General features: G+C 42.9%; 1 protein-coding gene across 3 annotated transcripts in view; it reads left to right on the forward strand.

Annotated features, from left to right (window-relative positions):
* The first annotated feature begins 4,726 nt into the window (after window positions 1-4,726).
* plce1 (phospholipase C, epsilon 1) overlaps window positions 4,727-25,873 on the forward strand; it is a 113,274-nt gene continuing 92,127 nt past the window's right edge. For all 3 annotated transcript variants that reach the window (XM_084079341.1, XM_084079342.1, XM_084079343.1), the window contains exons 1-4: window positions 4,727-4,860; window positions 5,052-5,735; window positions 6,295-6,672; window positions 6,892-7,110. In XM_084079341.1, the coding sequence (XP_083935467.1) occupies window positions 5,124-5,735; window positions 6,295-6,672; window positions 6,892-7,110 (1,209 nt within the window). In that variant the 5' untranslated portion in view covers window positions 4,727-4,860; window positions 5,052-5,123. The remainder of the gene's footprint in view (window positions 4,861-5,051; window positions 5,736-6,294; window positions 6,673-6,891; window positions 7,111-25,873) is intronic.

Raw genomic sequence — 25,873 nt, forward strand, 5'->3', positions numbered from 1 at the left:
CAAGGCTATATGGGTGAGCACTAACATGGAATTGTATTACTTATCTTTTGTTGGATACTTTGTAGAGGACAAGATGATGCTGTGTAAACAAAGTCCATGTGCTAGATATTGTATTGTAACACAGCCAGCCAAGTAGAAGTAATTGGGGGGTTTCTTGGTCAGTGCACTTGTCACTGTGTGTGACCTGGTTTTCTCTGTATTTGTGTGTGTGTGTGTGTGTGTGTGTGTGTGTGTGTGTGTGTGTGTGTGTGTGTGTGTGTGTGCGTGTGCGTGTACGCACATGCGTTTGTCTGTGAGAGAGTCTGTGTTTATTGATCATTGGTTGAGATTTAGCCATGGGGACTTAGCCTATTTGTTTTTAAAGCCAGGGTCGCAGTTACGCTGATAAGAGTACAACCTTTGATTATGTGTGTGTGTGTGTGTGTGTGTGTGTGTGTGTGGATACAGTCAGTACTGTCAGTCCTCTGTCATGGTGGCAGGCACAAGGTTTGGAGATTTAAGAGACCAAAGTGAGTCTCGGTTCGAGAGAGGGGACTGCATTGCTGTCATAACTGACAACAGTATCACTCTAAGGAGTGTATCATAAGTGTGATGCAATGTCATTTGTAATTCGTTGGCAGAGTCACCTGCTCTACCATGTTATGATTCTAAAAACAAGAATATGTGACACCTGGTCAGGCCTGTTGGTTGACTATGATTCATGTTGGCAGGAGCTTGTTTCTTGCCGTTTAGCCTCAGTTAACCTGCTTCACATGAGTTCTCAACGACAATAGGCTCTGGGGCTTTACAAGAGAACTTGAGTCATGTCTAAGGGCTATTTTATACATGTCAACAGTTAAAAAGTCGCCATTGTGCGTGCGTCCAGGTGTTGCGGGGGCGAAATACTCGACCAACACTTCGTGGCGACTGGGGTTTGATCGTTTGTGTCTCCGACTCAGCTGGGTGCTCCACAGAAAGACAGAATATGGCTTTCTTTCACAGGTGGGAAGCCGCAGGAGATTGTGTTCTTTGTTGCTGCACTAGCGACTCATACAGGCTGGTTGGGTGCCTGCCTGTTCTACGAGGAGTGGAAATGGGAGGGATAAGGTCTCAAACTCTCCAATATACTCTGGCTCTAACTGTACTTCCAGTAAGACACTTCCAGCAGTTCTTTCCCAGGCTTTATCTCCTCATAAGACAGAGATACAACTGGGAATGAGGTTACTCAGGCCAGTGGCAATGTACTGCAAACTAGTTTTCACAGCCATTCTTCAATGTGCCATGTTGTCTCACCTCTACCTCCTACTTCTACGTCTTGAAGAAGATCACTACTGCCCCCACAATTTCCTTTTGCAACTTGCGGATAGTATACATAACTGTTGTAAATACACAAGCTATTCAGGAGACATGCACAGAGGACGCACCAAATAAATGCAGCATATGTACTGTAGACAGCTTTTAGATGCATTAAGTATGGGGCTATAGCATGTTCCTCCGCAGGCGGTATGCACTCCTGGAGAAACTCATACTTAAAGCTGAAAAAAGGTAGTTGGCATTGTGTATCGGAGGAGTTGTGGTTGTCACTCTCACCAGGTAAACTGCGGGGGTTAGCAGTGACCGGGATTGTGTTGTATAGTTTATTGTTCAAACAGAATTGTCAGAGCAACTAAATTACAGAGAGGGAGAAAAAACATTCTTTCCATAAGACATGGTTATTCTGCAAAGTATAAATTATTCATAAGAGCTTAATTAGGTCAAACTCTTACTCAACAGTTCTGATAAATTCAAGCTGCTCCCAAATGTTTTAGTTTTAGTCCACAGATGTATTTTGTAAAATGCATAATGAAGCCTATTGTGTATTTTGGAACCGCTTAAAACCAGTAGTCCTACTTGAGATAAAGTACACATGTCGTTTGTTTTAGGTTAGAGATCAGTTTTGGGAGCTTCAGTAATTCACCCATCATTATTTATACACAAGCAGTAAAACACAGTGCGAGGTGGCATGTTATCAGCTTGCTCGGTGTTGCAGGGGTTATTGTGTTGAGAATGCATCGCGAGGCGTTGATTATAGTGTTTCCGCAGGTTTCCGTACCCATCATTGGGTTATTGCATGCTTTCCCTCCTCTCTCCATGTCTCTGTGTCTCTTTCTGTCTCTCTCATCCCTTTTGATGAAACTCAGGGCTAACGTCACAGCATGCAAACCTGTCATCCTCCCAGAACATTTCCAACATCATCCCTTCTAAATTGTCGATTCTGTGACTAACAGACATCATTATCAGCTTCATTCGCGTCCACCTTTTTAGGAGTAAAATCTCTGCAATGTCCTTGTATTTGTGAGGAGGGTGGGGCACTGGTGGGCGGATTTCTGCGTCTCTGTCTTGCTGACCGAGCTCTAGTCTGGACTGATGTTATACACCAGGGTGCAAACCCGTTCTCCATAAATGGTCATGCCATAATACCATTGCCTAAGAATGTCAATTTGCACTGATGACAGGGATCTCCATCTATTGGCACAATGTTGACCCACACACCCACAGGTATCTCCATATATGGGTATGTGATGTACCGATTTTAGCTGATGTCGGGCATGTCCATATTTGGGCTGATAACGCAGTGCTTAGCATGCATGTCCAGTCCACAACTTGAACTTTATAAGTAGTAGATAGATAGAACAGCACAAATGCAATCAAAGAGAAATGTAACAAGGCCTTTTTTTTGCAGAGGTCAGAAGGCAAGGGTTTTGTTCAAGGTAAATCCAGCGCCCATGATAACTAAAGGCTTTCTTCTTTGTTCTTCTAAATGTTTTTAATGAAACACCACATCAAACAAGGATACCGTTCCCTTTTATTTCTAAGCGGTCTTTATATTGAGCCGTGGAGATGTTATGAAAAAGTAATCATCACTCACATTTTCTAGAGCCAATGGTTTTAGATGTGATGCAAGTCCATTTTTCATTAGCATAAGTAAAAGAGATAAACAAAGCGATACCATGTGCCCCCCCAAAACAAAACAGGAAGCTGTGGGAAGATTGGATGCCAGCCAAACTAATGGAATGTTTTCCCGTTTCATCCCTTTGGTCAATAATCTGATGTAGCTTATAGTCTTGGCTGTGTGTGTGTGTGCACGTGTGTGTGTGTGTGTGTGTGTGTGTGTGTGTGTGTGTGTGTGTGTGTGTGTGTGTGTGTGTGTGTGTGTGTGTGTGTGTGTGTGTGTGTGTGTGTGTGTGTGTGTGTGTGTGTGTGTGTGTGTGTGTGTGTGTGTGTGTGTGTGTGTGTGTGTGTGTGTGTGTGTGTGCGAAGCGGAGCTGGGTTTAAGATCCTTGAATTGACCTAGAATCACTTAACTCAGGCTACCCCCCACAATACAAGACACACACACACACACACACACACACACACACACACACACACACACACACACACACACACACACACACACACACACACACACACACACACACTAATCTTCTGAGGCTGGCCCTACTTCTATGCAGCGGTCCCACATTCCAGCTATGGCCCACGCGTTTGGATGGAGAATTTAGGGCTGCGGTCACTCTAATTATGAGACTTTGGCCACCATCTCCTTGGCTTTATGCATGACTAACCACCGCCATATTACCAGACCCACACAATTAGTATGTCATGTCTGTAGACTGTGTGTGTGTGTTATGGATCTTATTCATGGCAGGCTACTAGCAAGTCTTTCTTGAGTCTTACAGTTTTTCTTTGGGTGAGTCACTACCCAGTCTCCAGTTCTTTGCCTGTCATACAGTAACCTTTTATTGTGTATGTAGCACTAGCAGATATTTTGTCACATGAGTCAGTCGATACAGGATTCTCTATCCCTAGCGATTGAGGCTACACTTAAAAACCCTGTCCGAACATGATGTATAGTTTCTAAATCTATCTATAAATTCCAGAAACCTGTGACTGTGTGACGGTCCCGGGCATAACTCGGGCACCGCCCCGCCAATCGACTTGCCGTGTGTGTCGCAGGTGACTCGGGATGGTTTGGTTCGTGCTGACTGGGAGGTGGGAATTCACTCGGACCGGCAGCGGATATCTGTCTGTGGATCTGGATGCACTAAATCTGTGTGTGTGGGGAACTTACCCCGTCTAGTTAACCCATTTTGGACGGGAACCCCTATTTGGGGGTATATAGCAATAGCAACATACATTTGTTGTAATTTCTAAATACATATTTGAAGTTTTTCAGAAAACGGTCAGGATTTAGAAGGCGTTTTTACTCAGGTCAAAATGGGTTAAAAACGTTGCTTTCTTAATTCCTTTAAAGCTGACAGTTTGGAGATACATTTTCACCTGACAGACCCTTACACTACAGGTCAATGTTTTACACACTGTTAAGCGTTTTATTACTGTGTACACCATGCCTCCCACCTTCCTCCTTGAAGTTTAATCTATTCTCGCTTTTTATTGCTTTGACAACATCGGTGCATACATCGCTGCATACATTTCCAAAGCGTCAAACTGCACATTGAAATGAATCTCTCTCTCTCTCTCCCTCCCCCCCAGGAACTGGAACAAGTCAAATATGACAGTGACACTGAACAGAAGCAAGAGAAGTCATCAGTGACACCAGACAACAACACACACACAGCCTTGTGATTGTAGGCGCTCCAGGGTCACGTCCACAGTCTCATCTCAGTCTTCTGGTTTGTACAGCTGTATAAGCTTCTGTTTCCGCAACACGCACGCACACAGAACATTGTGTGTATTCCTGTTGCCCTGGTCATTGGAAAAGTCACAGTTTTGGGAACGCAAGGTGTTAATTGGCATGTGACAGGCCCATCTCCCATGGTGCACTGGATGCCAATCAAGAAGGTCTGCATCGATATCATGACCTGACGGGTCTCTTATCATGTGAGTATTTTGATCTCTATACTATGGATGGATGAATCATTCAATGTCAATGATCAATATTGTCTTAATTGATTTGATGATAATTAATTCATGTTAATGATTATTGGATTGTTGAATTGTATTCATTATGGTAAGATATTTTCAACATGATGCGTTGTAATAGCTTTCTCTGTTAATTTAACCAATCTTAGATACACTTTGAACTGAAGCTCTAGCAAGGTGAGGTACTACAGAGGCAATGCAGCAGGGATGTGGTTGATGCGATGGCCACTGAAGACCATGACACAGGGACTGAAGCTGTAGTCCTGAATCAGGGAACTTTACCTGCATCCACTGACCCCAGTCCCTACCCGGGACATAAACATCCCAGCATGCACCACAGCCAGGAAGTACGACAACAGTCCGAGGAGGCGTCTCAGTCATCTCAGTCCAAACGCCACAGTAGACCTCACAGTCCTTCCCTCCTTTCGTACAGGAAGTTGTCACATGACAGCGGGGAAGGGACGTTTGTCAACAGTTTGGATTATAACTCCAAACTCATGAGTGGGAAAGAGAAACTTCAGCTGGAGCAGAACTTTGGGAAGAAAACTGAGGGAATTACTAACGCAGTCACTCTGTCGGCTGGGAAAGGTTTAAAGTGCTATCAGTGCCAGCTGGAAGCACACACTGAGGGTGTGGGTGCAGGCAGTCACAGAACTGGCGGCACCCGCCTCTCCTGCACCTCTTCCAGCCAGATCTCCAGTCTCTGTTGCCATGGCCGGAGGAACAGTCCAAGCCCTAGCCCCAACCCAAACCCCAAACCTGGCTCATCTAGGCCTATCCAACACCACATCCGCCGCAGCAGCCTGCCCGTGTCCATGCTGGTTTCCCACAAGGTAATTAAAAGCAAATGAGGCTACTGAAAGTGGTTGCTTTGAGTCCTCATTGTCTTTGCGTTCATGCAGCCCGGTGTCCTGTGTAATGAGACTGGGATCTTAGCCAGAGCACGTTACTTTTTGAAGCCTGACACGGAAAAGCTGATGCTACAGTGTAAGATTGTTTGTTTAATGTCCGCTGGCAAAGACGAAGACAAATGCTGTAATTATACTGAACTGACTATTCAGTCGGTTGAGGTCTATAACCACCTTTAAAACTGATTTATTAAAGCATACATTTTTAATGTTCCAGTCAGCCATGTCAGATAGTTCCACTGGTCCATAGATTTGTTTACATATGAAAACAGCTGCCATAAAATACAATATGTGCTTTTTGGTAGACACATTTATGTCGAGTGATTTACAGTATTGTGCTAACATTTTTATCTCTTAAAGCTATAGCCACTGAGCTCCACAAGGCATAGAATCTTAACCCGGGCTGTATTATTGACATGTTGTACAACCTATGCAAGATCACCATTACGGCACTGCTTTAAACTGCCTTGGCTTCTACTCCTAGGTGTCCCAGAGCCTGCGAGCCTCAACACACTCTCCTGCCAGTGAGCCAGGCTCTCTAGTGTCGTCTCCCATCAGCTCCCCGCTCCTTAACCGCTGCCAGCACAACCAGACTGGCCACCGCCATAGGTTCTTACACAGAGATGGATACTCCAGTTTGGAGAGGCTCGACAGGAAGCCCAGAGTACAAAAATGTTCCTTAGAAGATCTCTTCAGGCTGCGATCATCCCTCGGAACCGCGACAGCAGTGTCACCGTCGGGGGTGGCCAATGACAGCAGCAGTGATGATGGAGAGGGTTTTGCTGATGACATTGAGTTTGTGCGGAACCGCAAGGAGCGGTCCACGGTCCTGGTGAGGCGTTTTTACAAGAACAACCAGAAGGTGATTCTACAAAATCTTTCCTCATTTACTTCCTTCTTTCTTTGGTCAACTTATTCATTGGTACATTAATAACTGATTCAACAATGCTTTTTGAAATGTATTTAACTCTGAGAGTATAAAAGTGGAAAGTGGAGTTGACAACAAATTGTCCCACTGAAGACCGATATTTCAGTTAGAATGTACTTCATATAATATAATCGATTTAATTCCACTACTAAGGTGACCAAGTCTGTTTGTACTGGGACCAGAGCGATTGTCAGAACGCTTCCGTCAGGACACATCTCAGACGAGGCCTGGGAGAGGGTTGTTCACTACAGGACATGGCAACCCAGCCGGAGAGATGTTCAGCCAATCTTAACGCGTGGTGTTGCTTGGCCGGACGAGGACCTGAGGCTCTGCAGAGGGATGCTGTGCTTTTCTGCGGTCAGCATACCGCAGGTAAGAGAGTGAACTTGTACATATAGTGTGACATTATATTGAATGACATGCAAGTGTTACACTTTGAGTAGTCTCGCGAGCCAGACTGTTGCCTCCCACAATTCCGTCATACACTGATGGAATTGTGAACTATGATCCGGGGATAAAGCGGATATGCCGCCTCCCCCCCTGCTTCCGTTTCGTCTCACAATCGCAAACATTTTTCTTGATATAAATCTAAATAATCGAAGCCTACAGTAGGTGGCCAGTGACTTTGACTATTTTCCTTCCACACCACCTGCATGGAGCGCATGACCCGAGATGATGTTGGTTCGAATCCAGCACACATCACCAATGGTTTTGATAATGTGGATTGTGGAAGTTAAAAGGTGGATTTGTGGATAGGACTCTATATGAACAAACTTGTTATACGAACTAAAAGCATCGCATTCTGTTTGTGTGACATGCATGATGCAAAAGTTTTGAAAGTGAAACTGGCCAAAGTTGCTGGCCACCTACTGTATATAGCTTGCTGCTTAGCAGAAATGGAAATTCAAAAATAAAATGTAAGAATATTTTTAAATATATTTCCATGAACAGAAATGACAAACAGATGACAGCTTCCTTTCTCGGCTTTCGGAAGGTGTTGTTCACGACTCTATATAGCATTCAGAGATAGTGGAATAGTTGTCTGGCTTCGCAAGACTACACTTTGAGGGTTCAAAGTAGACTAAAGGAAAAAAAACTTTCACACAAATACACAAGCACATCCAAATCTGGGGGTCACCTTCTCAGTAGTAAGATGATTTATCTTTCACATGCAGTCTACAGGTCCCATGAATGAGCCCCCTGTTAACAGAGAATCGCAGCAGTGTACTTGGAAGGGTTTCCATTTAACTGCAACACACTAAAATGAATGCCTCAAAAACTGGCTGCAGAGTGCTGCAGAGAAGGATACATGCTGAGTTCTGAGTTTCGTACAGAGTTCCTCTATAAGTACTTATTCTAAGAGTACATAAATGCTCCACAGATGATACAGACATTTTGTCCATGACAGCTGCTATATCATAAGCAACAGTGTTGCATACAATCCACTTTAGCTGTCTGATAGCAGTGCGGGCAAGCAGCCATTCATTAATCAATTGAATTTCCATTTCAATTCAAAAAAATTGGAATGCTCTTGGTTTTTGTGTTTCTCGGTTTGGGTGGAACCGTTCCGCCTATTATGTATGCAAAATGAGCAGTGTGTATAAAAGTAGTATGATTCCACACAGGCACACATAGGCTCTTTGTGTAAGATCGGAAAAATGATTTATTCCCTGTTTTTTTTTTACCCCCTCTATTTTGCTCCCCATTTTACTGACAGGCTGAGTGACTGAGCCGTCAGTGAGTGTGTGAACGCATGTGTTCATATTTGTATGAAAACAGGTTGAGCAAGGCAGGCATGCATATTGAAACTACTGCATGGAAGTCCATGTCAAAAGCTATTCATCATAGAGGGAGAGAAAGAAGGAGAGAGAGGAAGAGGGTGAGTGAGACGGAGAGAGAGACTGCGCCACTGAGAGACGGCCGCTTTGTTATTTTACAGTTTCTACACAAGGGAGAATGTTTTTACACACATCAACATTTAACAGGAACCCTGCAACGTGAGCACACCGTAGCTCCCAACTTTATTGCCTACTTGCCGGCCGCTCTGCTCCCTGCTTTCGTGCGATGCTTCTTATTCAATCCCTCCCCCACAAAAAATCAAAGTGTGACTGTGTGTGTGTTTGTGGGCAGAATTTTTGCATGTGATTCTCTATACATTATTATATTGAGTGTCCATGCTGCCATGCAAGTGGTTGCATAGTTGTGTAAAGTGTGTGTGTACCACGGATATATATTTCTGTGTTCATGCATACATACTATACATGAAATAACCACAACAGAGCGAACCACTGTTAAGTTTCTATGTCAGGAGGGGGGCGGTGGAGTCACAATACATGCAAGCAAATGCGCGCACGCACACACACACACACACACACACACACACACACACACACACACACACACACACACACACACACACACACACACACACACACACTGCAGTGGTTTCAGACACTGTCAGAGCGTTTTTTATGAGTCTTTTGTGGTTGTAGAAATGCAGGCTGAGTGGAGTCCAGGCAGAGCTTAATAATGAGGCTATTGAGGAGAGGGGGAGCTGCCAGCACCTCCCTTGTCAAAACACCATCTGAGTTACTCCTGGAGGGGGTTGCCATAGATACTCTGAAAACGCTGTGCAGTGTAATGAAGAACCGGCGGCGAAAAGGCAGGAAAACTCTGACCTCCCTTTAGAACTGAATGGACGTTGTCCCTGAAATGTCTTGTCTTTCCCAATTGAAGTCTCTTTAAAGCCTGATTTAGGGGCTTTTCACACGGCGAGCGGCACAACGCCTGCACACTCGCTTGGATCTGCGGGGTTGCACCGTGCTCCTCCTGTGAATAGACAAGTTTCTATGCATTGCACAGAACAAAGTTCAACACAATTCAACTCTGTTTCTCAGTTTCACAGGATTGCACCCGCTTGTCGCTATGCCTGTCAGGTCCACGTACTGCCCGACCTGCCTGACGCTCGCCTTTCATTGAAAATGAATTACTACACAGTAATTGTCAGTCGCTATCCTTGTACGATGGTGTCACATAGCATAAATAGCCAATCTACTGTATAAGCTTACAATGTGTCATCGATGCTACAGTACGTGTTGTGAGCTTGTATATCTGCATTTTTTGGTGCTTGACACTGTTGTACGACGGAGCATAAATTAAGCATAAAGTGCTTTTCACACAGGGAGCGACACTACGCCCATGTACTCGATTGGATCCGTGGGGTCGCACGGTGCTCCTCATGTGAATAGATGCGCGTAGAAAACACAACTCAACTCTTGACGCAGGCAGGCACGTGTGTGAGAGGCACACATCCATTGTGTCTGTCGCCAGGAATGGCATGTCTTAGGGTGATTTAAAGAGAGTGGAGATCCATATGTTAAAATCACCGCTCCAGCAATGTATACACTGGGCGGGGTTTAACGTTTAGCTCTAAAAGTGTTGCCGCATTGACAGAGCCGTCTGGGAGAAATGCGGGGCCCGGTGCGGAGTTGGCGAGCACGGACGCGCGCGCAGCGCGCGTGCGTGCGTGGAGTACCCGCGCGCGCGCGAAGCGCGCGCGCGCGATTTTTTTGCGGTTTCTGTTGGATATATCCGAGTTTTGGGTGGTTATTTGCGGTTATTTTTGCCCTCAAAACATTAAGTTGGGTGTCATGTTGGGTGTCATGTTAAAAAAAATATGTTCCCGTTTTTTTGCGAGGCCCCCCGTAGCGCGGGGCCCGGTGCGGCCGCACCGTTCGCACCACCCTTCCTGCGGCTCTGCGCATTGAGTATAAAACAATTAAGTTCCTCAGAGAACCTTTTTTAAAAAACATTGGACTTCTTTTGAAGTATGCTGCCAACTTTAGTGGTTTAGTGGTGTTGCTATTGTGTTTGATAACAGTGAAGACGGGAACAATGCTAGAGGCAAGGGTTGACCTGTACAGCATGGGTGAGGAGCTGGATTTTAACCCACAACCCTGCTTGCCATTAGTAATTTTACCACCTGGTTAGATTGGTGAATAGTACACCTTTCTGTTGGCATTGAAGAACCACAGGTAAACCTACACAAGTTTACAAAAATCATTAATTGCTGTGTGAACTGCCTAAATGGTGCACACATCTGGATTGGATTGTGCATGCCCACATGCACATGATATCTTGTGTACAGGAGTTCATGCATTTGCGTGTGTGTGTGTGTGGGGGGGGGGGGGGGGGGGGGTATACAATCATATTGCGCATACACACACTTTCTCATGCACACACACAGAAAGCCTTTGCTCTACGATAATAGCAACATACTGTTGAGTTTTCTGGAGGAATTCGGAGGTATCCTGTGGCCCTGCGTGTTTATTGCCACAGCTAATGAGGCGAGCCAAAGAACACAGGATTATACTGAAGGAGAGATTGGAGCAGGGTAACACCGGAGCAAAGAGAGAATAGTGATATACATATATGAGGGAGAGAGCGGGAGGGAGCTAAGCAGAGATGGTAGGCATGGAAATATGGGAAAGCAAAAGCACAAAAGAAGGAAATAAACGATTGGAGAGAGGGAGCGTAAAGTCCTCAGTGTTGCTTCATCCATTTGTAACTCTCAGAGTGTACAAATGGAACGTGGGTCCATTTGGTTCCATTTGTACACTCTCAGAGTTAAATGAACTCCAAAGATTATACTGTGTACTTCCCCTCCTGTGAGGGAAGCAGGAAAGGGTGTTGGAGAGAGGAGGGGTTGAGCAGGGACTTTGTAGAACCCACCAAAACACCTTTATTTGACCTCAAGATATGAGGGCACCCGTCTGCTGTAGAAACACTGGACTCATGTTATGTTTTTGATTCATTTCCTACCTTATTTACAGTACATATAGTTGCTGTCGGGCGGAAACCTTGTATCTCCATATTTCAGCTTTTATGTAAGTTGATGCCCTACGTTAGCCTGGTTCCAGACGAATCTGCCTTTGCAAAATTGCATGCACTTTAGCCCTCGGCAGATTAGGTCTGGCCCCCCTCCATAGAGATTTCAATTCTCTCCCTCCGCAGTTGTGCGGAACCAACCAGGGCCCAGTATCCAAATGTGGGCGGGCTTATCACCTTATTTGGAGCAATGACGTACAAGGAAGCACTGCTCTGATTGGTTCGTTCAAGGAAGCGCTGCTCTGATTGGTTTAGGTCTAACCAATAGAGTCCGTTTGGATCTTTTTGTAACCGCCCCTTGGAAGAAAATCTACCGTTGATAGGGACCAGACTAATATCCACGCAGTGTGTCGTGTGATATTGTCTGGCTACGCGAGGCTAGCCCTACGTTGTCGTTCAAGAGTGTCACGCAAAAGTAGCAAAAATAGCCTTGTAGAGCTGCCATTTTTGCATTTTTTCCATGGATGTGTTCATAAATATGTATTAACCAATGAAATGTATTAACTAGAACTTATGACTAAATAATAACTACTTTGGATCCATCAAAACGCAGGATCTTTTTCCCATTTCCTGAAACGTAACCTTTTCGGACATGCAAGGTTTCCACCCGAGAGCGAAGATGTATCTAAATTCAGGAATTGATCTGTGGAAGGGGTTTCACTAGTTGCCAAGAAACCTTGATTTGCAACAAAGGAGAAAAAAAAAACAATGCACTCTTCTGGTGAAAAAGTTAAAAAGCCTTTATTGAGATGGCTATTTCATCATAAATTTAGTTAAAAACTGTGACGGGGATAACCCATGCGTAGCGGCCCCATGGCCTTGATTTGGATTTGTTACAGTGTTTGTCATTCAAAACATTTAATAAAAGTACTGCACTGTGCCATAAGCACTTGTTACAGTGTTTGCCATTCAAAACATGTTATAAAGTACAGCGCTGTGCCTTAAGCTACTGTATGTGTGTTAAGACCGTCTTGAACTCCTGGGCCCACAGGGGTGGTGCTGATTTAAGTTACTAAGCTTGAGAGAGTATAGGGCAATACTTACTACTTGGACGCACGCACGCACGCACGCACGCACGCACGCACGCACGCACGCACGCACGCACGCACGCACGCACGCACGCACGCACGCACACACACACACACACACACACACACACACACACACACACACACACACACACACACACACACACACACACACACACACACACACACACACACACACACACACACAGGCCTTGGGATCAAACAGTCTCTTAAACCAGAAGTGTTTTATTGTTTACTGCTTTTGTGGAGTCTACCAATTAGAACCCTGCTGTGTCATTATATTTTAGCTACGCACACACACACACACACACACACACACACACACACACACACACACACACACACACACACACACACACACACACAGACACAGAAGTGACAGATGTCAAACAACACTTTGGGGAAGGGGACCGGACCACACAGACACGTGGGAGCCTGTGTCTTCTCCAACCATTATGGGTCCAGTTCATCTTCCATCTTCAGGGACAGGAACTCACATTCCCTCCAGAGATACTCTCTCATTATCCATTTCCTTCACATCGTGTCTGGCCATAAAAACATGCATTTGTGATGGAAGGTTGCCGGTTCCAGTTCCCAACCGAGGGAAGTACAGTAGACCAGTGGATCTCAAACCTTTTCATCTCAAGGACCCCCAAATGTATTTATGTATTTGGCCACGGACCTCTATCAGACAATATTTTGTACATCCACATACAAGATTTTCAATTATCTGTGACCTTGTAGATCGGCTATTTCCAAAAGCCAATGTAAAGCCAATTTAAAGTGGTTAAACTGATTTTATGCTATATTAACTAATTCTGCCGGGGACCCCAGTGGTGTGGTCTTTAGCGGAGCTGTTTGCGTTCAACAGTTGATGGCTGCAGTGTGAAACCGCTGCATACCATTCTTTAGTGGTCCCCAGGTGTCATTGGGGGATTCCTAGCGGGTCTCTGGCAAAATGAACAGTTTAAACACTTTAAAAAAGTTGATAATGTTGTCAAATCTTCTCTTATGGCACACAATCCTTTCAAATGGGTGTTCATGATTTGTAGGTCCTTGACATGAAAATGTTGGAAAGCCACTGCTATATACTGCTGTGGCTCAGGGGTAGAGTGGCCGGTAGAGCGGGCATAGGGTTCCCAGTTCGATCCCGGGCTCCCCCAGAGCTAGTGTCGAAATGTCCTTGGGCAAGATACTGAACCCCTAATTGCTCCAGATGAGCAGGTTGGTGTCTTGCCTTTGCCATCGGTGTGTGAATGTGCTTGTGAATGATGTATGAATGAATGAGCCATTGTAAACGCTTTGAGTAAGTGAGTACTTAGAAAAGCGCTATAAAAATGAAATTCATTATTACTGTACATAATTGATTAGCTTTCCCTGGATAGAGGAAATGTTCTAAACCAACTTCTTCTTTTCATTAACCACTTAATTTTCAAAATGTTTAGACAATTAACTGATGTGATGGGTTAAAGTAATTAATTTACGCCTTTGTTATTTGGAGGTTACATTAGAGACTTGACAGTCAATTATTCATTCAAAAACAAATCATTAAAAAAAAAAATCCATACATTTTTACACTGAGTTAAATTGACACTTAGGATTTTGCAGTGTAGTCTTATTAAATGTTTACATCCCGGAAAGTACAGTATAGATACGCATTTGCGCTCTCTCTCTCTTTCTTTCCCATATTCCACTGTATCCACACATACTGTAACAGGGCTGTGTGTACTAATGAAAGACAGTGATAGTGTTAAAGAGGGACTTTCCGAAAGACTGAGTAATGTACACACCAGGGATGTTACATATTGTCTCATGACTCGCCTTTTGATATGTTATCATGACTTCAGAGTTTTCTCGGGGGGCAGGGGGCGAGGGGGTTTCTGTTTTCTAGCAAGTTCAGCTCATTTAAAAGGCCTGGTTGATCCACAATGAATGTTTGGTTGAATGAAGGCCAAGTGAGTCAGTAGTCATGGGGAGCATAGATATGGCTGCATTCCACCGAGTGGATGAACCACGCCAGTACTCATTTTGATTCTGGCCTTTTTAACCCGATTTAACCTCTTGAACCCTAGTGTCCCTATACTGGGGCTAACATTCGGTGGAAATAGCAGATCTACAAGCTGACGCGTTATGAGCTTGCAGATCTGCTATTTTCGGTGAAGAGATTTGGTATAGGGACATAGACATAGACAAAAAAAATCAAACCTTTTAGAAAAAAGCAGATCTACAAGCTCACAATGTGTCACATGTGAGCTTGTTAGCTATTTGTTATACAATGATGTATACCACTTTAACCCTAGCGTACCTATTTTGGCTCTAACATTCTTTGAAAATAGCAGATCAACTATTATCGGCAAAGATATCTAGTGTAGAGCGGAAACCGGAGGGGGCCTAGTATGGAGCCCTTGGGTATCCGGTCAACTAAGTATAGGGTTTAAGTGGTTAAGTGGTTAAAGGTGTGCCATTTTCGAGGCTTCGCACGTGAACGTGTAGCCTACTTTGGGGCAACCTCTCTTTCTCTTCAGCATGTGCCATAGTCAATGCAAACTCTGTTTAAAAGGTAACATAAGATATGTGTCCCAAACCACACCCGTGGATGTTCTGACAAAGTGACAATGTGATACTTTGTGGTCTGCCATCGCTTTCATACCGTTGGTTGACTGATGTTGAAACTAGACTGGATAATATGTATACCAAATATCGCCTCTGTCGGGTGGAAACCTCATTTGTCCAAAACTGTGGATTCAAATTCAAAAATAGCAAAAGTAGCAGATCTACAAGCTCGAAACGCGTCGTTTCATGCCGCGTTTAGAGCTTGTGAATCTGTTACTTTTGATGCTTTTGTGTGACGCTGTAGTATGATCAAGTAGGGCATTCATTTATGAAAAAACACAAAGTTAAAATATGCCGATGAGAGGTTTCTGCCCGACAGCAACGATATACTGTTGCTCCAGTGTCCTTGTGTATATTTACTTGGCCTGAAAAACTATAACGGTGAAAGTATTAATAATGTAGTTTCTACTATGTGCTTTCATTATAGTTGGTTAGTAGGCCTGTCACAGTTATTACATAATCACCCGATCACAATTATTTGAGCTAAGTAATCACCATTATTTTGCATAATCGATGGAATCATTTCCATTCATCCGTATAAAAACAGCTGGATGAAATTATATATATATCATATTTCCATAATTATTTCCACGTCATTGTCCATGCTCTTTTAGACACTTTCAGCCTGGCGTCCCTATTTTGGGCATTTAGCACGAAGAATAATCAGTTGAAAGATTTCTGACAATACTGTAGCAAATTTACAAGCTCAAACCGTGTCATGAGACACGTTGTGAGCTTCTATATATCATTTTCACTTTTTTGAAAATGGATTTGAACGTATAAAATGTATTAAGTATATGGTCTGTTTTGACCACAGGACATTATTCGTTTTTTATTATTGGTATCGGTCATTGTCAGTCATTTCAAGTTATTTGTCATTAGTATCTGCCCTGTGCAAGTTTTGCTTACAAAGCCTAAAATGCAAACAGAAATGCAATATTTACTCGTTCCAAAGTTCCATGCCAAAAATCCAGTGAAATAGTTATCAATTGGCCTATTTGTATGACTTGAATTAATCGTCAACTAAAATGTCATGATCATGAAAGCTTCAATAGTTAGCTGTTTGTTTATCCCCATCCTCGAGGCAAAAAGGGACACATAACATTGGCCGTAGGGGACCCATTTCAAGGGTGTTTATTAACCAGATACTTGAAATCAAACCAATGGTCTGCGGTCGGCGGGGCAGCCACCCTGAATGAACCTACATTTCTGGTATACAAATGCCACTAGAGGACAGGAAATGCAGTGGGGAGTTTGATTCACAAAAATGACAACAACCGTGTAGGTGCACACCATGTTCTGTGTGTGTAGATGACTGCTGATAACCACATACACACACATACTGTACAGTACACCCGGTTCTGCTATAGACCGGTGTTCCAACAGTCTGCGGCTTTATAGAGAATTGAGTGACTGCGTCACTTGTATTTTAAATGTTGAGGTTTAGAACTGACGTTGTAGGCCTACCAAGAGATAATACTTAACTTGTGTGTTCGTTTAACTCGGAGGACCCTCAATTGTAAAGTGTCTTGAGACAACTTGTTGTGATTTAACACTTAAATTAAATTGAATTGAATTGAAAAGTGAAATCAACACTCCTGACTTTACCGTGTACAGCTATTACAGTAGATTAACATCGCTGATGTTCCTGTTTAACCAGTGACTGTTTGCTTTGATTGTGTCATCTTGCCTCCTGTTAACCTCCAGGCCTTGATAGTGTGTTTTTTAGTCGAAGTCCAGGCAGGCAATAAGTTGAGCTAGACTTATTGACTGATCAAACTGATTGAACTCATACTGGGTATGAGTTTAGGGTACGGTGATGGATCATGGGAATGCATGACATTACAGGGAATTAAAACAAGATGTGTTGTTGGTTGTGGATTTTCAATTAAATTCAAGTTGTCTCAAGACACATGGCAAGGAAAAACTCCCCCGTTTAACTGGAAGAAACCTCAGGCAGATCCAGAGTCTAGGGTGAGCGGACATCTGCCTTGACTATGTCCACAGAGATCATGGATGATGCTGTTACTGTAGTTATTATAGCATTAGCAAAGATAAGCAGTGGTAGGCTTGGAAATAGCACACACACGCTGGCACGTAAATGCGCGCACACATACACATACACTCTCTCTCATGTTTCTGTCACCATCATCTTCATTATTTCTTCTCTGCCTCTTACCTTACATCTTTGATTATGTTAAATGAGCTCTCCTGATTTGTGTTTATCTCTACATACAGTGTATACGTTCTCTTTTTCTCTCTCTCTTTCCCTCTCCCTCCCTCTCTTTCTGTCTCTTACTCTCACTGTTATACCACCACAGTGGAATGTGCCAAGCAGGCCACTTTCTCACCTAGCTGTGTGATGCGGCTTAGCCAGAGATTAGTCTGTGTGTGTGTGTGTGTGCGCGTGTACTTGCATGCATGCTTGTATGAATACGTTTTGTTATGGAAGAGGTGTGTGCATGCGCACGCATGTTTGTTCATATCTGTGTGAGTTTGTTGAAACACTGTGTTGTCTAGCCAGATGTCTGCCTACACAGCAGAGGGATGTGCAGTATAGTAAACATCTAGCAGCTCTGTGTGATGAACACTGTTCATCACAATGACACAACCAGACCACTGCACTCTTCAACAAGTAAGCATCTATCCTCACATTCATATCCACTCACCAGCTCTCCAGTGTACAGGGGTACAATGCAGTTTTTTGTTTTAGTTAAATATCCTATATTTGTTCCAGCTTTATCACGTCAAAACCGTGTGCAGACACATGTGTTGTCACCTGATGGAGTCAAAAATGTGTGTGAATATTGGTCAAGGCTATTCCCATCTCAGTAATAGTGTGGGAAAAGTGTTAGTCCGTAGAGAGAGATGGCTCTGTAAATCTTGAGACTCAAGAACGCTCGCACGCAAGATCCCTATGAGACACACACACACACACACACACACACACACACACACACATACAAAATGAGATTTTTCAAGGTCTTTAGGTCAGGATCCAAAATACAAACATACACAGGGGAGAATTTTGTCCCCCGGAATGGAACACACACAGTCGCACGCACGCACGCACGCACGCGCACGCACGCACACGCACACACACACACACACACACACACACACACACACACACACACACACACACACACACACTACAGCAGCTCAGAGTGTACTGTATGTGTTGTAGATGGCAGGCAAAACATCCACAGCATAAAGTAGACAGGCATACCAACTTGCAAGGTCAGAGAAACATAACAACAACAACAGGGCAAGTGGCCATATCATGAACAAAGATACTACGATGTTTACTTAGTAGATGAGCACAGATTTACTTAGCATGAGCACTGACTGTAAATGTGAGGCAGGATAGGTGCATGGTAAAAAGGAATGTGATTGAATAGAACCCTAGATAGATTGTGTTGTGTTTACAAGAGTAGCCATTTCAGCACAAACAACCATCGTCCCTGTCTGTCTTTAAGTCTGTCTGTCTCTCTGTATTGCGTGTTTAATGTCATGCACTGCAGAATAGATTCACGGTTGGGGGACCTATTTTCGCTTTGAATACAGGTGTGCCTTGAGACTTTGACTTGCACATTGGTATGCAAGTTTGAAAACCACTGGGTTATCCACAAGTTTCCTAGGGCATGGTGGGCATCACTTCCTGTCGAGTTGATCAGATATCAGGGATCAAATCGACAGGAAGTGATGCCCACCATGACCTAGGAAACTTGTGGATACCATTGTTAAACAGTTGTCTGTGAAGAATAAAAATATACCACCAAAGATACCAGGGCCTTATCTTGTGAGGCTGAGGCCTTGTCTGTTTGGAGGATGTTGCACAAAATCATAACTTGCTTTCATCCACTTTCAACCTGGCATCCCTATTTTGGGCATGTCATCATTTATCGTTGCTGCCGGGCAGAAACCTCTTATCTACTACGAAGCATCTGCTACTTATGTTATTTATTTATTTGAATCCTGAAAAGTAACAGTTTCGGACATATGAGGTTTCCACCCGACAGACGTATTGTGAGGAAATATATATATTTTTTAATAGCGAAAATAGCCCATCTACAAGCTCATAACACGTCACTTAGTTTGTGAGATGTGCTATTTAACGGTTGGGAACCACTGCTTCAATGGCTATCACTATGCTGTAGTGTACAGTCAGTGCTGTTGTTGGATGGGCGGAGAGAGGGAGGACTTGTACTGTGTTGTTACCGTGCTCGTAATAATGCATGGCAGGGTATTGCAGGGTATAATCAGTCCTGTCTGTGTGTGTTGGTTTGTTAGCACGATAGCTGGAGAGTGAATTGGCAGATTGTCATGAAAGTTGGAGGCCATGATCAGTAGGCTGCCCCAAAGAGATCATACATTTTTGGGTTGAAAACATAAGTGGTCAATGTAAAATGCCATGGTCCTCTGGTGCCATCTAGAGCAATGTAATTTGTACTGCAGAAGGGCTTGAGGAAAGTGTTATTGGCATTTAACTGTGATAGAGTGGTCATTCTTCATGGTTTGTAAGAGATTTAAAGCATTAGAGATTCTTGACATACACCTCCTCTGCTGTTTCCTGGCTTTCCTTGAGTGTGTTTCTTTCATTCATTCATCATTCATTGATTCATTTCATAAATTTCACTGCACCATCTGCACATCCTTTGCTGTTTCCTGTCCTTCCCTGACCTTGACTTAACGTGCGTGTGCGTGCGCAGTAGCATAGAGCAATGTCATTACTCCTCCATTATGTAATTTGTGTTGCCATAATGCTTTTGGCTTCCTTTCCTTATCTTCCATTTGTATAACAGAATTAAGACACAGTACACATGCTTTCCTTCAGTCTTTTTGGAGGTACATTAACCACTTAATCTCTGTATACTTTTTCATGCAACGAATGGCAGCTGTAAGTAATTGACCTGCAAGTTTACAAATGAATCACATTTATCCACACAATCATTTAAATACACATGCCTTTTCCCAGCTAACTTGGTAGATTTTTCATTTACGGTAACCAGAGAGATGGCTGGTTTCAATTGACTTGTGAACTGGGACAAATTCGAACCCATTTATTGTTTTCTGAGTTATCTGCGGTGCACATATTTGTCCTCTAGGGGGCAGTACTCTTATAGGAATGAGTTTGAGTGTGCCGGTTGCTAGAATAATGACAGTTGTGTTGTGTGATCAGCTCTCATGCAGTGGGCCACTTCATGAATTCATGGCAATGTTGTGATGCGTTTGTGTGTAGATGATTTACTAGAAGTGTAGTTAATTTGAAAGCAACCTCTAGTGAGTTATCAACATTTGAATCCAAATGGATTAGGCCTATACCGTATATTTGAGTGTTGTCATGATGTTAATTCTAACATCAGTTAAAGGTGGTACAAGTGAAATGTTTTTGTGGTTCTTTACAAAGTTAAATCTGTATATTCCGATTGTAATGATTGCTATGGAGTGTGTGTTCAGTAATGGGGGGTCCCCTCAACTCTACAGGTCTTTGGTAAACAGAAAATACGTTTTCAAGTCTAGCTACAAATTGTGTCCAATCAGGAGAGACTATATGACAAAGATGATTTTATCAGCTTAAATTGTACTGTATTCCAGTTTTTAATTTGTCTGCTCTTTTTTTTGTCTCATCACACAATTTGACTTGTTTATCCTGTATCCTGTATGAGTTATCTCCGTGTATGTATTTTCTGTTTACTAAAGAGTTGGGGAGATGGGGAGTGACTATAGCAATCATTGCTGTGTAGAGTCTATCATTGCTATAGAGTCTATATAGCAATGCTTGCTATTTGAATATTTTCAACGTATCTTCAATTGGTCTTCACTAATGCTCATCATAAGATGGCACCATTTTTGTCTTCTATTCAGTCTGTGCCTCAGAGGAGGGTGGTGAACAGGAAGGTTTCTGAACTGTCCACATCCCTCCCCTAAGACACAAAGTGAGTAGGAGAGTTTAATAATGAACAGTGAGGACCATTTATTTGGAGATGGGTTGAAAATGGATGAAGCGCCCCTTTAACTTACAACAGCTTTAAATTTGACTGCTGTAGACGTAAATCGTGCATTCTTGTTGTTGTCTCTCTATGTCATCTGAATCAACTGACCTGAAATAAAATAATTCACACTATATATATTTTTTTTTTCTTCTTAATGTTATCTGTAGATGACGGTTACATGTGTACCAGAATCACACTGAACAGCCCTGCATTGTAATGCAGAACAGTAGAGTTCAAGTAGCTCTATAGCCTCAGCTCATTAGCTAAATATCAATCAGACATGCAAAACAAATGCCCACTACGGGCCTGCTGTGTCACTTTGATGATGTCAACTTGGCATCAAATCTATTCATTTTGCCACTTGATTATGCAGATTGAATGGGAGATGCTGTATTCAATTAGTTGTGTGTCTACTCTCTGTAATAAAGTGATACATTATTTATGAGTGAAGCTGCTACAGTACTAGTGACATGCCATTTTAATTGAATATATTTTTTGCAATATTAATTAATTGTTCCATGTCTTACTCTGAAATGTCTTATTAGACCAATGCCCGTTGGGGACGATGCCCTCCCACTCCCTTTGTGCAATACCTGTTGTACCCATTGTCAGAGTATTTATTGCAGTACCCATTATCATAGTATTAGGTACTAGTAATAGTTGTAGGAGGCCAGTGAGTCTATGACATCAGTATTATGACATTGAGGACATCAGGGGTCTCCATATACTGTATGGTCATAAAAGGGACACAAACAGACAGACACATGGCCAACGTTTTCATGGGATTTAGATATAGACATAGTGCTGTCTTAACCATTTTCGTCCCTATTTTGAGCATGTCGTTATACTGTAGGCGTAAACTTTAAAAACATTTTAGAAAATGATCCGATCTACAAGCTTACATACAACACATTGCATCGCGCTATGGCTTAAGTGTTTAAATTGAACGGTACTGGGATGTACACAGTGGGTTACTATATGGGACAAAGGTAAAATGACGCTATATTATGCACATAAAATATAACCTGTTTTAAATATTGCATGTGTAAGAGCCTGCTTTTGCTACAGTCTATTGTTTCTTTTCCAAGATCAATTACCACTTGGATGTGAATTTTAAACACTGTTATTGAACTGTAATAGAGATCGGAAAAGCCCTGACGCTTCAATGGGAGGCTGATAATAATGATAGAGTAGCAAGCTGTGCTTTCAGACCCTATGGTTCTAAGGTGCCAACAGCTTCACCTACCCTTGTGCTAAACCAAGCTGTAACCTGGAAACTGACTGGCCATTATGGGTCTGTCGAGGTGGTAATAAGGTAAATCCCAAGAGTCGTGTATTAGCAAATGGAATAGTGTTGATTGTATGCAATTTGATTGTGCTCAATTAAAATGTTATTATAATCCTGACCTAAATTATACAACTAGGACTTACACTTTCGTGGAAACACATTATTGATTTAGCATGTAATATAAAAGATCACCAACTGATAACCCTGCCACTCAGTGGAACAAAACACATGTCAGTATGTTTTTATATAACCTTTTTACTTAATTATATTATTATTATTACAACCTTGCAAATACACTACTGTGTTAAGTGTTGCTTGCTTCATTCAGGGAAGTTATTTTTCCTTTTTCTCGAGGAGAGATTGATGGAGCATGTCTCGACTTAAACATGACTCTGTCTCGTGGCCAAATTGCCCCTTTCTATCTCCGATTGACTAATGCACTTAGAATTGATCGCCCATGGTGGAAATTTGGACTGCTGTTCAATTAGGCTGAGGTGACTGATGCTCGCTGTGACATGGCAGGCCCGGCACTCAATTTTGTAGTTGGGCGTAATAGCTCCTAATCAAAACACAGAGGCCTTCTTTGAGTTTTGTCAGATGTTGTTTACACGTTGAACGGCCTCCTGGAGGAGGATCGATTGAAACCTCATGTACCCTCTGTCTCCTCTGTCATTGTCTGTTTAGAGTGTGCTCTCTGCACAGGGCCTGATAAAATCTTCCTTCTTACCGCTCGTTTGCAATGGGCTGGTTGCCTTATAACCTAATATGGGGTGCCCTCTGCTTTAGACAGAGCTCTCCGAGATGCTCTTTCGCTCTCTCTCTCCTACTGATGCAGCTCTCTCTCTCTCTCTCTCTCTCTCTCTCTCTCTCTCTCTCTCTCTCTCTCTCTCTCTCTCTCTCTCTCTCTCTCTCTCTCTCTCTCTCTCTCTCTCTCTCTCTCTCTCTCTCTCTCTCTCTCTCTCTCTCTCTCTCTCTCTCTCTCTCTCTCTCTGTCGCTCTCTCACTCCTTCCCTCTCTCTCAAATGTACTCTCTCACTTGTGCAACTGCACACTGACTGAGAAGGATTAGAGCTGGGAAAAGTGTTTGTTTTTGTTCCTCCACTCTCTCCAATATATCAACTTATTTGTTGCTGTAAGTAAAAGTTTTACTACTGGTTGCATTTCTATTGCTATGCCGCAGGGGGGGAATTATGAATGTACTTTTTGTTTCATTCATTGCAAGAAACTACATTTGCAGGACTTGGATTTTAATCTGACGAGTTTTGGCAACAGAAACTCGTTTGCCTGTAAAACTTAAAAAGTTTACATTTTCTTTTGTTTCTTTTTTCAATTCTGTGAAACACTGCTTCTCTTGGCTCTCAAAACAAAGTTCAAAACCTTGAAAAGTGAAAGTTATCTTCGCTCTCTGCACATGTGTGAAGGTCAAACTGTGTTCAGTCATACAGTAGGATTTTCTTAGTTTTATCTTAGTTTTATGGACTTTAAAAAGAGCTGAACGAAACGTAAACATCTGTGACTCTTTCTGTATTGTACAGTCATACATTAGTTCTGTTAAAATACTATTAAACATGTTGTCAACTTAGTTTTAAACGTCTTAATCTAACGTCTTAACAGCCTTTCTTCCCTGATTCACGATGTCTTTGTCGCGGCAATAGTTGTGTGTAGGCTAGTAGTGTTGGTAATGTTGTTTTATTATTCCTTGAGCATTCAACAACATTTAGCAGCGTTATCAAGCGGCTGTCTAATCAGGGTTGTGTGGCGGTGTGGAGGAGCGAGCACCGGTCCGCTAGCCAGCTAGTGAATGACATCATGAGAACTGTACGTGAACGTGTGGTGGAGTGGAGTGGTCCCACTGGGTTCTCTGGTAATGGGTTCCAGGTTGTGGTGGAGTTCTAAAGATGAATTATACTCTGTGGTACAGTGGTGTCGCTTGCCGACCAGAACAGATCTACAAGCTACGCGTTGTTGGCTTCTGTTTGTGTCGGAAAATGACACTTTTGTACTACAGAATATAAGGTTTAAGGAGAACAGGCCCCCTCTCTCCCTCTCTGACCTCTCTCTGTTTCTCTGTTGATGTGAATCTCTCATTCCATTCTCCCATCTATCTCTTCTTTTGCTCTGCATTGATGTTGCCCTCTCTAATCCCTTCCTCACTGTTTCTCACTGTCATCTCTCACCCTCTTTATTCCTCTGTTTCTCCCTCTCTTTTTGGTGTTATTGTTTCTATCATGCTCTTTGACTCATTCCTCTCACTCTCTCTCTCACACACACACACACACACACACACACACACACACACACACACACACACACGTTCTTTTCGGCTCTGTTTATTTCCCTGTTGTCATCTGTTAAAACCCCTGGTGAGTGGTGATGAGCAGTGAACATGGCCACGAATCAGCACATGTGTGTGTCCAGTCTCCAGGCGTTCTCGAGTGCCCTGCGATTCTTATTTCAAGTTCAAGTTCAGCTTCTTTATTTATTTACATTTGAACTGAAGAGGGTTTGTAGTCTTAGAGGTTTCCTGTTTGTTTATCCTGTTTGTCCCCCTCTGGACTTTCCCTGCTCCAGACCTCTGTTTGCCTGTCTCAGTCCTCTTCTCTCACCCTCTAATACGAAATGCAACACACACAGACACACGCACACACGCACACACACACACACACACACACACACACACACACACACACACACACACACACACACACACATGCACACGTTTGTATTACTGTGCGGACATCAACATTAACGACGACGCAACTTTTTACTGTAAGCTAAAGCCGGAAAATAGCAGATCTACTAGCTTGCAGTACACCTTGTAGTTGAATTTATATATAAGTATAATCAAGCAGAATTCTAACTCTAAACCTAACCTCTAAATGTCTAACCCCAACCCCAACTCCCAATCCTAATTGTAAACCTAACTCTAAAAATATTCAATTCTTATGAGGACCAGGAAAATGTTTCCCAAATTCTACTATACTTGTGAGGACATTTGCAAACAGACACACACACACGCACCAAGGGGCCAGCTTGAGATTTTTACATTGACTCCAATACGTAAGAGACAGTTCAGAGTTCATATGAATGGGCTGTAGTTTCGCTGTTTTACCCCTGCTGGTGTCGGAAAGAATTTATCTTAACGCAAGCGGATGGGTATTTGACAAACTTTAGACTAGATTTTCTTACCTTACTAGAAATTGTCATAAATCATCATGATATGCGTTTTGGTAAACTAGGGTCCCATTTATTTTAAAATTGACGATAAAGTAGGTTATGCTCTAGGAGGGGCGGGATGATTT

This window comes from Gymnoscopelus microlampas, assembly GCF_963454915.1.
Source record: "Gymnoscopelus microlampas genome assembly, chromosome: 14".
Lineage (NCBI taxonomy): Eukaryota > Metazoa > Chordata > Actinopteri > Myctophiformes > Myctophidae > Gymnoscopelus > Gymnoscopelus microlampas.